Source organism: Ictidomys tridecemlineatus, chromosome 10 (genome assembly GCF_052094955.1).
Source record: "Ictidomys tridecemlineatus isolate mIctTri1 chromosome 10, mIctTri1.hap1, whole genome shotgun sequence".
Classification (NCBI taxonomy): domain Eukaryota; kingdom Metazoa; phylum Chordata; class Mammalia; order Rodentia; family Sciuridae; genus Ictidomys; species Ictidomys tridecemlineatus.
In genome coordinates this window covers 46,518,197-46,531,555 of record NC_135486.1, presented here as the reverse complement: position 1 = coordinate 46,531,555, position 13,359 = coordinate 46,518,197, and the positions used below count along the sequence as shown (strand labels likewise).

Here is a 13,359-nt window from a genome sequence, read left to right as displayed (position 1 = left end):
CCAAAAATTAAAATTTTATTACTGTTTCCTGTATTTTCCAGACTACATATAGTGACCTCTAGAAAACGGTAAAAGTATTCATTATTTCTTAATTTAAGAAAAAAGGAGGGGCTAGGGTTGTGGCTCAGTGGTAGAGCGCTCACTTAGCACATTCGAGGTGCTGAGTTCAATCCTCAGCATCACATAAAAATAAATAAATAAAATAAAAGTATTAAAAAAATAAAAATAAAAAGGGAATAATTTTATTTCATTATATACACATACACAAATAAACAGTATATCAAATCTAAGTAAACAATAACATGCTTCACAGAGTAGTAAAATAATCTTCATAATCATATCCAAATAAACAACAGTATACAAGAAAAGATTCCTCTCTGGCCAAAGGAAAGGGTCAAATAGAAGAATAATTCAAAATATATGTATTTTAAAATCTACTTCTGTCTTAGGACCTGAAACAGGTCACAAGCCCTACCCAGGAAAGTTTAAAAAAAAATTGACCAAAACATTAATTTAATAAGACATGATCACTAAACAGCTGAATAATGCAGTTTGGGCAAGATCACAAAATCTTTTCTTCAATCTCTACAGAGAAAGTTTCACAAAAATCAATTAAACAAAATCTGAGGTTTTTGTGACACAGAATATAGTTCCCCACAGATCTCATTATAACCAAAACAAAATGAAAGTTCTCTTGGTAAAGCACTGAGTTTTTCAAAGTGCCTCAGTGTTTATAAATATCATTTTAATTATTTTAAAACAGAAATTGAGATTATTTACCTTTTTCTCTAATTTCCATGGCTGAAAGATTCTGAGCTTTCCCACCAAGTTCTGATAACACTTTTATTTCAATGGGCAACCCATGACAATCCCAGCCAGGCACAAAATGTATTTTGGAACCTCTCATCATATGGTATCTATTGGCTATGTCTTTTAAAATCTGCAAAGATGAATAACAGTAATCACCATTTGTATGGAAAACATAATTTACAGTCTTTTATTAATACCATTTTAAAACACTACAGCCAGGTGCAATGCTGCACACCTGTAATCCCAATGATTCAGGAGGATAAGGTGAGAGGACAGCAAATAGGAGGCCAGCCTAGGCAACTTAGTAAGAACTGTCTTCTCGTAAGAAAAAAGAAAAAGCACCCCTGGGTTCAATCCTCAACACCAGAAATGCAAACAAAAAACACTACAAAAGCCCATTTTTAAAAGGATTTATATAAAATAACCTATCAAATCTAATTTAAGTGCTACACAGAAACAACAGATATTTAAAATTTTAAAATGTCATATCTCCACTGAGAGAGAGAGAGAGAGAGAGATATTTATAAGTGAAAAACATTATGCCTAAAATTACTAATTCACTTTTTAAGTTGCAATTCAGAATAAAAGCAACCCATATTACTGCCCTTCTTCCCTCTCTCCTTTCCCTTTCTTTCTTTTTCCTATTGGGGATTGAACCCAGGGCTTTGTGCATGCTACTCAAGCACTCTAACACTGAGCTACATTCTCAGCCCTTTCTATTTTGAGACAGGGTCTTGCTAAGTTGCTGAGGCTGTCCTGGAACTTAAAATCTTCCGCCTCAGTGCCTAGAGTAGAGATTACAGGTGTGCATGGACACCACACCCAACATCTTTGTTCACTTCCTGTAGTAGAGGGCAGCAGAGCCTTGAAAAACAATGTGTTACCATTGCAGAAAGGAATATTGAAAGCAAAAGATAGATTTGGTCCAGCTCAATTTTCTTTCCTGACAGGAAGTAATACTTTGACCACTAACCTCATAATCCAGAATCTGGGTGATAGTCCAAATTAAGATAGGTATAAATATATATCCTAGATTTCAAACATTTAGTACCCCCAAAATATAGTCTAAATTTTTTTACACTGATTATATGTTTAAATATTTGAGATATGTTGAATTAAATACAGCATTAAAATTAATTGAATTTGTTTGACTTTTTTGTAGTTATTAGAAAATTTAAACATACCTATGTGGCTCATACTTATAGTTTATTTTCTATTTCTACTGAATAGTACTGCTTTCAAGTATATAAAGAGAATGAAATCAATCACCTGAACTAACAATTAGGAGTTTATAAGAAATTATTTGGGGGAGGGGGAGCAGTAATCAAGGATTGAACCCAGAGTGCTTAACCACTGAGCCACACTCCCAGCCCTTTTTATTTTTAATTTAGAGACAGGGTCTCACTAAATTTCTGAAAGCCTCACTAAATTGCTGAGGCAGGCTTTGAACTTGCAATCCTCCTGCCTCAGCCTCCTGAACTGCTGGGATTACAGGCGTACGCCACCATGCCTAGCTACAAGGATTTTAAAAATGTAATAGTAATAGGTAATGATGTGTAAAACCTCTAGTAAAAAGAATAGTAGAGGGGCTGGAGATGTGGCTCAAGCGGTAGAGCGCTCGCCTGGCATGCATGCGGCCCGGGTTCGATCCTCAGCACCACATACAAACAAAGATGTTGTGTCCGCAGAAAACTAAAAAATAAATACTAAAAAAAGAAAAAACAAAAAGCCAGTAGAACCCAGCATGTCCACATCTATAACCCCAGCTACTCTAGAGGATGAGGAAAGAGGATAGCAAATTCAAGGTCAGCACGGGCAACTTGTATTAAAATAAAAAGGGCTGGAGATATAGCTCAGAGGTGGAGCATATACCTAGCACACACCAGGCCCGTTTGGGTATCAAACTTCTTAGCATTGAATGCTACCGTCCTCCTCCAAAAAAAATTGCTCCATAGTCATTTTTCACTTTTGGCTCTTTGATTTTCCCATCACAATATTCATGAATTCCTCTGCTTGACAGACAAACATTTGATAACTACTGTGTGCCACAACCTATTTTAGGAAACTAGGATATGGCACTCAAAAGGAAAGATAGGATTTCTTCCCTCAAAGAAAAAAAAAAAAAAAAACAGAAATAAACCAATATACCCATTCACTATTAAAAATAAATAAATAAAAGGCTGGGGATATAGCTCAGTTGGTAGAGTGCTTGCCTCACATGCACAAGGCCTCGGGTTCAATCCCCAGCACCACAAAAAATAATTAGATAGATAGATAGATAAAATAAAAGCAAGTTAAAGGATTAGAAAATTACATTTGGGTTGGGATGGTACAATTTAAGAGGGACACCAGGAAAGCCTAATGAAATCTCATTTAAACAAGACCTGAAGGAACAAAGGAAGTGACCCCTATAAGTATATGGAAATACCTTCCACAGAGGAAAGCAAGCAAGACTTCCTTGGTTTGTTCAAGAAAGAGCAGGAACTGACCTTCCCCTGCTTCCAAAGTGCCCATGGTTTTTGACAGGGGTTCTAAGTAGACATGTAAGAGATGGTTTTGTATGGTGGCCTCAGGTTTTTTGGTAATTACTCCTCTACCCTCAATCCTAGTGGAGTAGACTCCCCTATATTCCAGCTCCAAGAGTGAATACATGATCCATTACAGCCATCAACACATTCTATCCCCAAGTCTGCAATGACTGATTCAGGAATAGACCTGTGACCCAAATCAGGCCAATGAAACTTGATTCCAGGACTTTTGTAAGATATTGCTGGAAAAGAGAAGATGAAATTATTAAGCATAGAACTGCTGGAAAATGTGTGGGAGGTTGGGCAGGGGAGAGAAGTGATTAAAAGTGGAAAAGCCTACCAAAAAGTGAAAGATGGAGAGAAAACAATCCATAATAGTATTTGAGTCCCCGGGTCTAGGCATGCAGAGAGCTAAAAATATCTCCAGATTTTACAGGTAAAACACCCAGTAAATTACTTAATCCAGTTAAAGTTGCCCTTTCTATTCTTTGCAACCAAAGAGTTTAGAGTAAAGAGCTTTATTTTGTATTCTTGTTATAAAACAGTCTTGCTAGATACATTTAAAACAATAGCTTATACTAATTATTTTAAAACAAATGTAGCAATGTAGCAGAGATTTCCTGGAGAGGGGTGGATAAGTGAAGTAAACCTTAAATAATTTAAAATAGGAATAATCTTAAAGCAAACACCAATTGAAGTTTCTTTGTGGTAAATAACAAGAGTACATGGGAATGGACAAGACCAGTCCAGAGCAGCCTATTTTTCATTGCTGATTGGCACCAGAATCAAATTGCTTTAATTACTACAATATAAAAAATTGTAGTAAAGAAAGAAAAAAGAAAAGAAAAAAGAAAGAAAAAAAAAATCCTTATCTGGTAGAGCAAGTCATTCCTCATCTTTCGCTAAATTTCTTTGACTCTTCACATTCATTTTCTACATCAAATTCATTTATTTCAAGATTCACTTTTTGCCTACTAAGTTCATTTTAAAATGTTTGTATTAATCTTTGTTGTTTCTGACTACAAGAGTAGTACAAGGTCCTTGTTCAAAATATGCAAGTGTTACAAAAACAATAAATATTAAGCTTTCAATTTTTAATAAAATTAGATTCTGATATAATATAGTTTTATAAATTGTTTTTCTACTCTAATTTTAATAGTATCTGGACATCTTTCTTATCAGTACTTATAGACCTACCTCATTTCTTTTTCAATTATACAAACTTCATTACCAAGATTTATTTAAGCAAACCCCATTAAGGCCATCTAATATGAGCTACTATAATAATAAAAGATTAAAACAGGATGGTTAGTATTATATGTACAAAAAGCACACTCGCCTCTTCTTTTTTAGTTTACACACTTGCCTCTTCTAATAAAATTTCTAAAATTTCAACTGGTCAAAGCATCAAAAAAATAGTTGGATTTTCTGAAGATCAGAAGACAGCCTCAAAACGTATCTAGTATATATGATTTAATAAGGATCACAGAACCATGGCAAAGGGATAAATAGTACTGAAAAAGTTAATTTGTTGTTTGGAACAGATACCTGTTTAGATCATTACCACATGACATCAACGCAAAAAAACACAACTGTATTTGAGTTAACATTAATAATAATAAATCAACATGAAAATTAAGCATATAAAAATAAAAAAGGTAAATTTAGATATTACATTTGATCTCTCAAATTAGCAATTATATTCAGTATTAGGTAAGTATCACAGGACCAGTCTGTCATTCAGGCATAGTATAAAATGCGTTAAAATCTACTGAAAAGCAATGCACACTAATTATCCAGTAATTTCCTTGTTTTTGTTTTATTTTATTTTTTATTTTGATATGGCATCTTACTATGCTAAGTTGCATAGGCTGGTTTTAAACTCCTGGGCTCAAGCAATTCTCCCACCTCAGCCTTCCAAGTGCAATACAGGTATGCAACACTATGCCCAGCTCTGCTTCTTTTTACCAATATTATAAACACTAAGGAAAGACCTTAAAATGTTAACAGTATTTGTATCTAGGTAGTAGGATTAAGGTAATTTTAATTTTCTTCTTTCAATTTTCCTGTATTTTCTAATCCCATCTCCAAAAGAAAAAAAAATGAACTTTTAAAAAGTTTCAAAATAGACCTTTCACTTCTATTAAGATGGAGTAGAAGTACTTACCCCTATTCCTCCAATTTAATACAATTTTTAAATCCTGGACATTATACATAAAGCAAATGAAGGGACACTCTGAAAGCAAAGAAGACAGACTGTTTAGTGACACTGGGACCAAGAATACAATGCTAAGTTCCTTGAGTTTTCTTTTTGTTTTATATATCCAAGACTTAGACCAACAGAAGTTAGCAACCTGGAAAAACCAACAGGTACAGACCAAAAAAAGCTACAACAAAAGCCTGCTCTCCTAAGTAAAGAAAGAGGAAAGGGGCAGCCTAGCAAGGGAGAGAACATTAAAGCAGTAGATTCTCTACTCTAGCCAACTACCTCCTCACCTCCACCTCTTTGAGGAAAATGCAGAGTGAGGTGCCCAGACACCTACTTCACCAATTCATCCCAAGCTACCCTAACCTCTTCTCCTTGGCTGGAGTGTACTAAGAAAGCCTCATAGGTAGGTAGTGGGGAATCTCATCTTCACTGGGTGGTAATGAAACCTCATGCGTCTAGTTAGTAGGTACCATGTGGGAAGCCTGAACTCCGGCTCTCCCCTGGCAGTAACCAGGCATTCCTCCCTGTTTCTACTGTGTGTGGTATCTGGAGGATTAGTGCAGTAGGGACCTTAACAACTACCCAGTGATCACAAACAAGGCAAACTAACACCTCATAACCAGCAGAGTGTCAGTGAAGGCCTAGGAAAAGGCAGAGCTACCACTCTTTGCAACAGTAATGAGGAATTCTCTTCTTCAGAGTCAAGAGAGGTTGAATGGAGAATCTGGGTTTCTACTCCCATCTAGCAGGAGCCAGAGGGTGATTTTCTTCTGCCAAGGCAATGTTAACTAAATAGATCATTTAAATATGCTTCAAAATCTCAGAAGATCCAAAATGTAAAGGTGTCAATTTTTTTAAAAGTATCACTCATAATACCAAAAACCAGGAAGATCTGAAACAAAATGAAAGAGACAACAATAGATAACCAACAATGAGAGGACAAAAAATAACTAGACCACCTGACAAAGACTTTAAAGCAGTCATGATGAAAATGTTTCATAAGGAATTTTAGCATGCTTGGAAATTTTGGAAAAGTAGAAATCCTGAGCAAAGAAACAGAAAGCCTCAGCAAAGAAGCAGAACATATAAAGAAAAATCAAATAAAAAATTTTAAATGAAAATTACAATATAGGAATAAAAAAGCTCAGAGGATAGGACCAACTGCAGAATGGAGGGGACAAAAGAAAGAACTACTGAACTTTAATATCTAACAGCAACTACCCAGTCCCCAGTCTAAATAGCAAAGGAAGAACAGACTGAAAAAAAAAAACAAAAACAAAACGGAACACAAGGAATTTGTAGTTCTATAACAAAAGATCTAACATTCAGGCCACTATTGTTCTGAAAGGAGACTTTTTCAGATAGAGATGAGAAAATAGAGGTAAATAATGGCTATAAATGACTCAGTTTGGCAGATATAACCCCATAAATTGAAAAAACTGAACAAACTCCAAATAAGATGAATCTGAGGAAATTTAAGCCAAGAAGCAGCATAACTAAACTACTAAAAATTAAAGCTGGGTATAATGGCACACGCCTGTAATCTTAGCAGCTGGGGAGGCTGAGGCAGAAGGATTGCAAGTTCAAAGCCAGCCTCAGCAATTTAATGAAGTCCTAGGCAACTTAGTGAGATCCTGTCTCTAAATAAAATATTAAAAAGGGCTGGGGATGTAGCTCAGTGTTTAAGTACCCAGGGTTCAATTCCAGTACCAAAGAAAAAGAAAACATGATGGTTAAAAATTAAAAACAAAAAAACAAACAAAAAAAAAACCTGGGGTGGGAGAATACTGGGGATTGAACCAAGGGGTACTTTACCATTGAACTACATCCCCAGCCCTTTTCATTTTTGGTTTGAGACAGGGTCTTGCTAAGTTGCTGAGGTTGGCCTCAAACTTATAATTCTCTTGTCTCAGCTTCCTGAATCACTGGGATTATAGGTGTGTGCCAAAGCTCCCAAAGTGAAAATTATTTTTAAAACATTCAAAGTCTCTGGAAATAGGCTTAAAAGCATAAAGCAAATGTAGAAACATCTACCAAGAAAAATCTACAAAAATTGGGAAGAAAGGTGAGTTCTACGGTATTTGCCATTTGACCATTCCTCTTCCTCCTCCCAGGTAATTGAGGTGCAGACTCCACTCCCTACCACTGTGGCCAAACAACACAAGACTCCCTATTCCCACTACTCCCAGTCACAGGGATGACTTTCCCAGGAAAGAGAAGACATGAATGTGTCTCATCCTGTTTCAGGAAGTAGGGGTTCCCCTCCTTCACTTACTACCCTTTGTGAAATGGAAGCTCTACTATGGGTGTGGGTCTGCTGGGAATCCTGGGGCTTCAACCACCTTTGCCCAGCTCATGAGATGGTAGTTCCACACCAGGAGAGGCAGCTCAAAGAGACTTCATGCGACTGCTCACATGCATATTCATCTTCTCTAATGGGGGTGTCCTTTAGAAGTGTATGGTTGCACTCTTCCCAGCTCAAAAGCCCTGGCTGAGAGATTCTGCCTGGGTGAAAAAGAAGCAAGGAGTAAAACAAATAGTCTCTAACCTCTTCCCATGAACAGAGAGAGCATGGAGCAGTTCAAGCCTCAAGAGACTTCTAAGGAACAGCAGAGGCTATAAGGAAAGGCAATTAGGAGAAGATGTTCAAGATGATACCAGCTAAGCTACAGGCCAGACAGTCTGCAAGAGAGTACCAAACAAAGAAGCTGCTAGGAAGGACCCTACTAGGATCAGCACAAGCAATAAACACTCCAGGAACTAATCCTTAGAGGACCCCAAATTTGATTAGTCTACAAAACAATTTATACACCCCTAGGTAGTATTGTCAGGGAACAAGAATAGGAGCTCTGCCAAAATTACTGTCATTCCTGGAGACTGTGGACATACTCAAACCTTTACCTCCATAAGAATTAACATCAGAGTTTCAACACTGTGGAAGAGTGGAGAGGGGAAGGAATAGACTTCATGAAAATAATCTAGCAAGTCAGTAAACATATAAACAAGCAAATAATAATTACAAGTTTCTGAAAGTAGTAGAGACCATTATTCAGATTAACTACATAATATAAAATGCCCAATTAAAAAAAAATTATAGCCAGGTGCAGTGGCATACGCCTTAATCCCAGCAGCTCAAGAGGCTGAGGCAGGAAGATGGCGAGTTCAAAGCCAACCTCAGCAATGGCAAGGCTTTAAGCAACTCAGTGAGACCCTGTCTCTAAATAAAATACAAAATAGGGCTGAGATGTGGCTCGGTGGTCAAGTGTCTCAGAGTTCAATCCCCAGTACCAAAAAAAAAAATTATACTACACAAATAAATACAAAAGTATGATCCATACACTGGGAAAAAACAGCAGGCAACAGAAATTACCTATAAGAGCAATCAAATGTCAGCCATAACAGAAAAAGACTGTAAAACAGCCATTATAAGTATGTCCAAAGAACAACAAAAATGATTTACAGTCTAGTGGAAGCATTTCACACAGGCAGATCTATAGCACAGAACTTCTATCAGTAGCCCCTCTCCCTAACAAGCAGCCTGAGAGAGAGGGATAAAGAAAAGATAGGTTTAGACCAAGCTTCAATTTGAAAATCTCTTTTATTACTTTAGAATTGAAAGAAATTTTGTATTTCATTTCACAATATCTGTTACGGACTGAAAGGTTCTACCTCTGTTCCTGTTCCACTCATACTCTGAAACCCTAACCACCAATGTGATAGTAATTGGAGATGGCCTTTGGAAGACAATGAGAGTAAGAGGAGGTCATGAGAGTGGGGCCTTCATGATGAGATTAGTGCCCTTATAAGAAGAAGAGAGGGCTGGGGATGTGGCTCAAGCGGTAGCACGCTTGCCTGGCATGTGTGCGGCCCGGGTTCGATCCTCAGCACCACATACAAACAAAGATGTTGTGTCTGCCGAAAACTAAAAATTAAATATTAAAAATTCTCTCTCTCTCTCTCTCTCTCAAAAAAAAAAAAAAAAGACGAAGAAGAAGAAGAAGAAGAGAGATCTTTCCCATACGAAATCATTGCAAAAAGGTAGCCATGCGCAAGCAAGAGAAAGAGCCAAGAGTAGCTGGTATTTTGATCTAGAACTTTGAGCCTCCAAAACAGTGATAAATAAATGCCTGTTGTTTAATTCATAAATGCCTGTTGTTTAATTCATTATTTCATTATAGCAACCTCAGTTTACTGAGACAACATGTACCACGGGTGCTGTGGCACATGCCTATAATCTAAGTGGCACACGCCTAGGATACTAAGGCAGGAGGATCACAAGCTCTAGGACAGCCCGGGTAACTTAGCAAAACCCCATCTCAAAATGGGGAGAATAAAAAGGAAGGGGACTAGGATGTAGCTCAGTGGTACAGGATACTAGGGTTCCAACTACAGTACAAAAAAAAGGACAGTAAGTCAGTGTTTTAGTGGTTAACTTTTTTTTTTTGGTGGTACTGGGGATGGCACCCAAGGTCTTATGCATAGCAGGTAAGTACTGTACAGTGGAACTACATTTCCAGCCCCCCCTTTTTTTTAATATTTATTTTTTAGTTGTAGTTGGACACAATATTTTAATTTTATTTATTTTTGTGTGGTGTAGAGGATGGAACCCAGGGCCTCACACTTGCTAGGTGAGCACTGTACCACTTGAGCTACAACCCTAGCCCCTCTAGCCCTTTTTGTTTGTTTGTTTTGTTTATTTAATTATAAGACAAGGTCTCACCAAGTTGCCCATGATGGCCTCATACTTGCAATTCTCCTGTTCTCCTGTCAGACTCCTGAGTAGCTGGGATTATAGCCATGCTCCACCACATCCATCTGACAATATTATTTTAATATAAAAACACCCAGAGAGAGCAATTCCATACGCTGCTCCTTACTTGCTGTGTGACCCTGACCAACTCATTTATGGGCCTGTTTCTTCATCTGAAAAGAATATTGCAATGTCCATCTTACAGAGCAGGTATAAAGATTAAATGAGAAAAAAAATCTAAAACTGTTATACTTCTTGGCATAAATAAAGTACTAGACAAGACATTTTAAAAATCTAGATGGCCAGAAGTTTATGAATCTTGAATTCTAATCACTGTCATAGGCAGGGGGTGTAATTCAGTGATAAAGTGCTTGTGTCACATGCACAGGCCCTGGGTTCAATCCTCAGTACCACAAAAAAAGAGAAAGAGAGAGTGGTTGGGGAGGAGAGAGAGAGAGAGAGAGAGAGAGAGAGAGAGAGAGAGAGAGAAAGATAAAAGAGGGAAAGGCCCCTCTTATTTTTAAAAGAATATTATCAGTTAAGATTCAGATACTCTTCTAAACTCAAAAGGATCACTCAGAACAAGCAATAAAATCTTTGCTTTGCAAAAGGCACATATGTAGAATTACTGCTCTACTTGGCCCCCATCCTGCCAAAAAAAAAATCTTAGGGTCTTTTACAGGGCAGTGCTAAATGAATTAAAAATCTCATGGAAAATAGTAAAGTGGTGATGCAGTTAACCTAATACAGGTGACAAATTCAAATCAGTAAAGAAAGATATGTTGATAAACAGCCTATCACAAAAATAGTTTTTGTCTAGAAAGTAGCCTACCACTATCACCTCCATATAATCATGAAGCAAATGCAATCACTGTTGCCCTTTACACAGAAAGCAGAGAGAAAATGTAGTGAGCACTCAGAGAACCGATTCAATTCACTTCGTATTTAAAACTAAGGCACTAGCAGGTTGGGAGGCTGAGACAGGAGGATTGCGAGTTCAAAGCCAGCCTCAGCAATAGCAAGACAACTCAGTGAGACCCTGTCTCTAAATAAAATACAAAATAGGGCTAAAAGACAAAATGTGGCTCAGAAGCTGAGTGCCCCCGAGGTCAATCCCTTGTACTCCCCTCCAAAAAAACAACAATAACAAAAAATTAAGGCACCAAGCTACTAAAGAGGCTGAGGCAAGAGGATAACAAGTTCCAGGCCAGCCTCTGCAATTTCCCTGAGATTCTGTCTATTTAAAAGGCTGGAACATAGCTCAGCAGTAGAGTATTCCAATACTGCAAAAAAATTAAATAATAGATCCTGAATCCTCTACTTAAAACCCTGCAATGGTTCTCTATTAACTTGAAATAAAATCTCAAGTCCTTTAAATGGCCTTTAGGATCTGGACTCCCCTACTTTTGTAGCCACATCTACTCTTCATCCTCTAGTTTAATTGAGACAATAGGTTTACTTACTATTCCTCAGATTCAACAAGAAAACTCTCATCTCAGGGACTCTACATTTGATATTCGTACCCCCAATCTTCCCACAGCTCACTCACTTGCTTTCTTGAGGACTTTTCATTCCGGGACCTTTTAGTGAGGGAGGCATCCTACATTAATTTATTAAAATTGTAGTTTTTCCAAGTGACCCTATCATCTCTCTCCTCTGATATTATTATTATTGCTCTTATCACTGTCTAGCATATTATATATTTTGTTTATCTTGATGATTATCTGCTCCCAACTAAAACAAAAAGCACAGAACATAGCTTTAGTTTGTTCACTGTTATGCCCAGAGTTTAGAACAATGACTAGCACATAAAAAACATACTCAATAATTATGTACTGAATAAAATGATATTTACTATTGTATAAATAAGCTGAAGAAAATGCCAATGATGTTATTTTTCGTGCAGTATTAAAACTGTTTATTCCTATTAAAGTATTTTAGTTTTGGGCTTGGAGTATTGTTCAGTGGTGGAGTATATGCTTACTATGCAGGAGGTCTAATCCCTAGTACCACAAAAGTTTTAGTTTTATGCACCAATGTAAACTTACATGATCATATAATCAGAATGCACTTTTTGTATAGAAAATTTTTTTTTTACATCAACATTTCCTCTCAAGTCTCACAACCTAAATTATAATTACCTTATTTAAAGCATGTCCAACATGAGGATCACCATTTGCATAAGGAGGTCCATCATGAAGACAAAATTCTGTCTTTGTTTTTCTTTCTTTTTGCCATGAATAAAGTTCGGAAAACCCACATTTCTGTTGAAAAAGAACAACAATGTCTAAACATCATATACTACAGAATCTTATCATAAATAACAACCAACACTTGTTCATTTTTTTTATCTCATTCCAATCTATTCAACTCTGATTATTAATGAAGTTTCTGAAATGCACAACTGAGTAGTCTCTTGAAACTTTTCAAGTTTCCCCCCCATAGACTTCAGATTGAAGTCTAAACTCTTTACACGGTTTCCACACCTTACAAAGGTTTAGTACCACTCAATTCTTGGGCAACCTCTCTGTACTCCCACCCTTTAGTCTTCCATCCAGTCCTGCTGAATGCCCTATAGATTCCCCCAGGCACTTATAACTTATTCTTGCTATTCTTCAGCTTTAACACCTGCCACTTCCTAAATCTGGAATAACACTCATTGCAGTCACACACCCATTCCCTCACAAGCTGTGTGGCAGTGGCCAAGTCTCCTATAGATCTACTTCATCTGGAAAAAAAAAATGTTATATATGTTACAGGGCAGGTTTGAAAATTACATGAACAAACAACTGTGACACTTCTTAGCATATAGAAGGTACTACTTTTAAAAAACTAGATGGCCAAAACAGGTTTAAGATCTTGAACTCTGGTAACTGTCATTGAGAATATTTAGGCTAAGCATATTAACAGTATTTGCAACTATGGAAGTTTTTTTTTTTTTTTAATTCTACAGGAACACTTAGTTCAGTGCAAAGCAGAAGACAGAGTGTAAAACAGGGTCTCAAATAAATCTTATCAAAGGAGTTAAAATTCCAACTAAGGACCTAAAGATCCCACAAAAG

The 13,359-nt window shown here is 36.9% G+C and overlaps 1 protein-coding gene across 1 annotated transcript in view; it reads right to left on the bottom strand.

Moving 5' to 3' along the window:
- The window catches only part of Iars2 (isoleucyl-tRNA synthetase 2, mitochondrial), a 53,578-nt gene that overhangs the window by 39,541 nt on the left and 678 nt on the right, over positions 1-13,359 (bottom strand). The window contains exons 2-3 of the mRNA XM_005335862.3: positions 12,439-12,561; positions 781-940 (exon numbers count right to left, since the gene is read on the bottom strand). Of these exons, the coding sequence (XP_005335919.2) occupies positions 781-940; positions 12,439-12,561 (283 nt within the window). The remainder of the gene's footprint in view (positions 1-780; positions 941-12,438; positions 12,562-13,359) is intronic.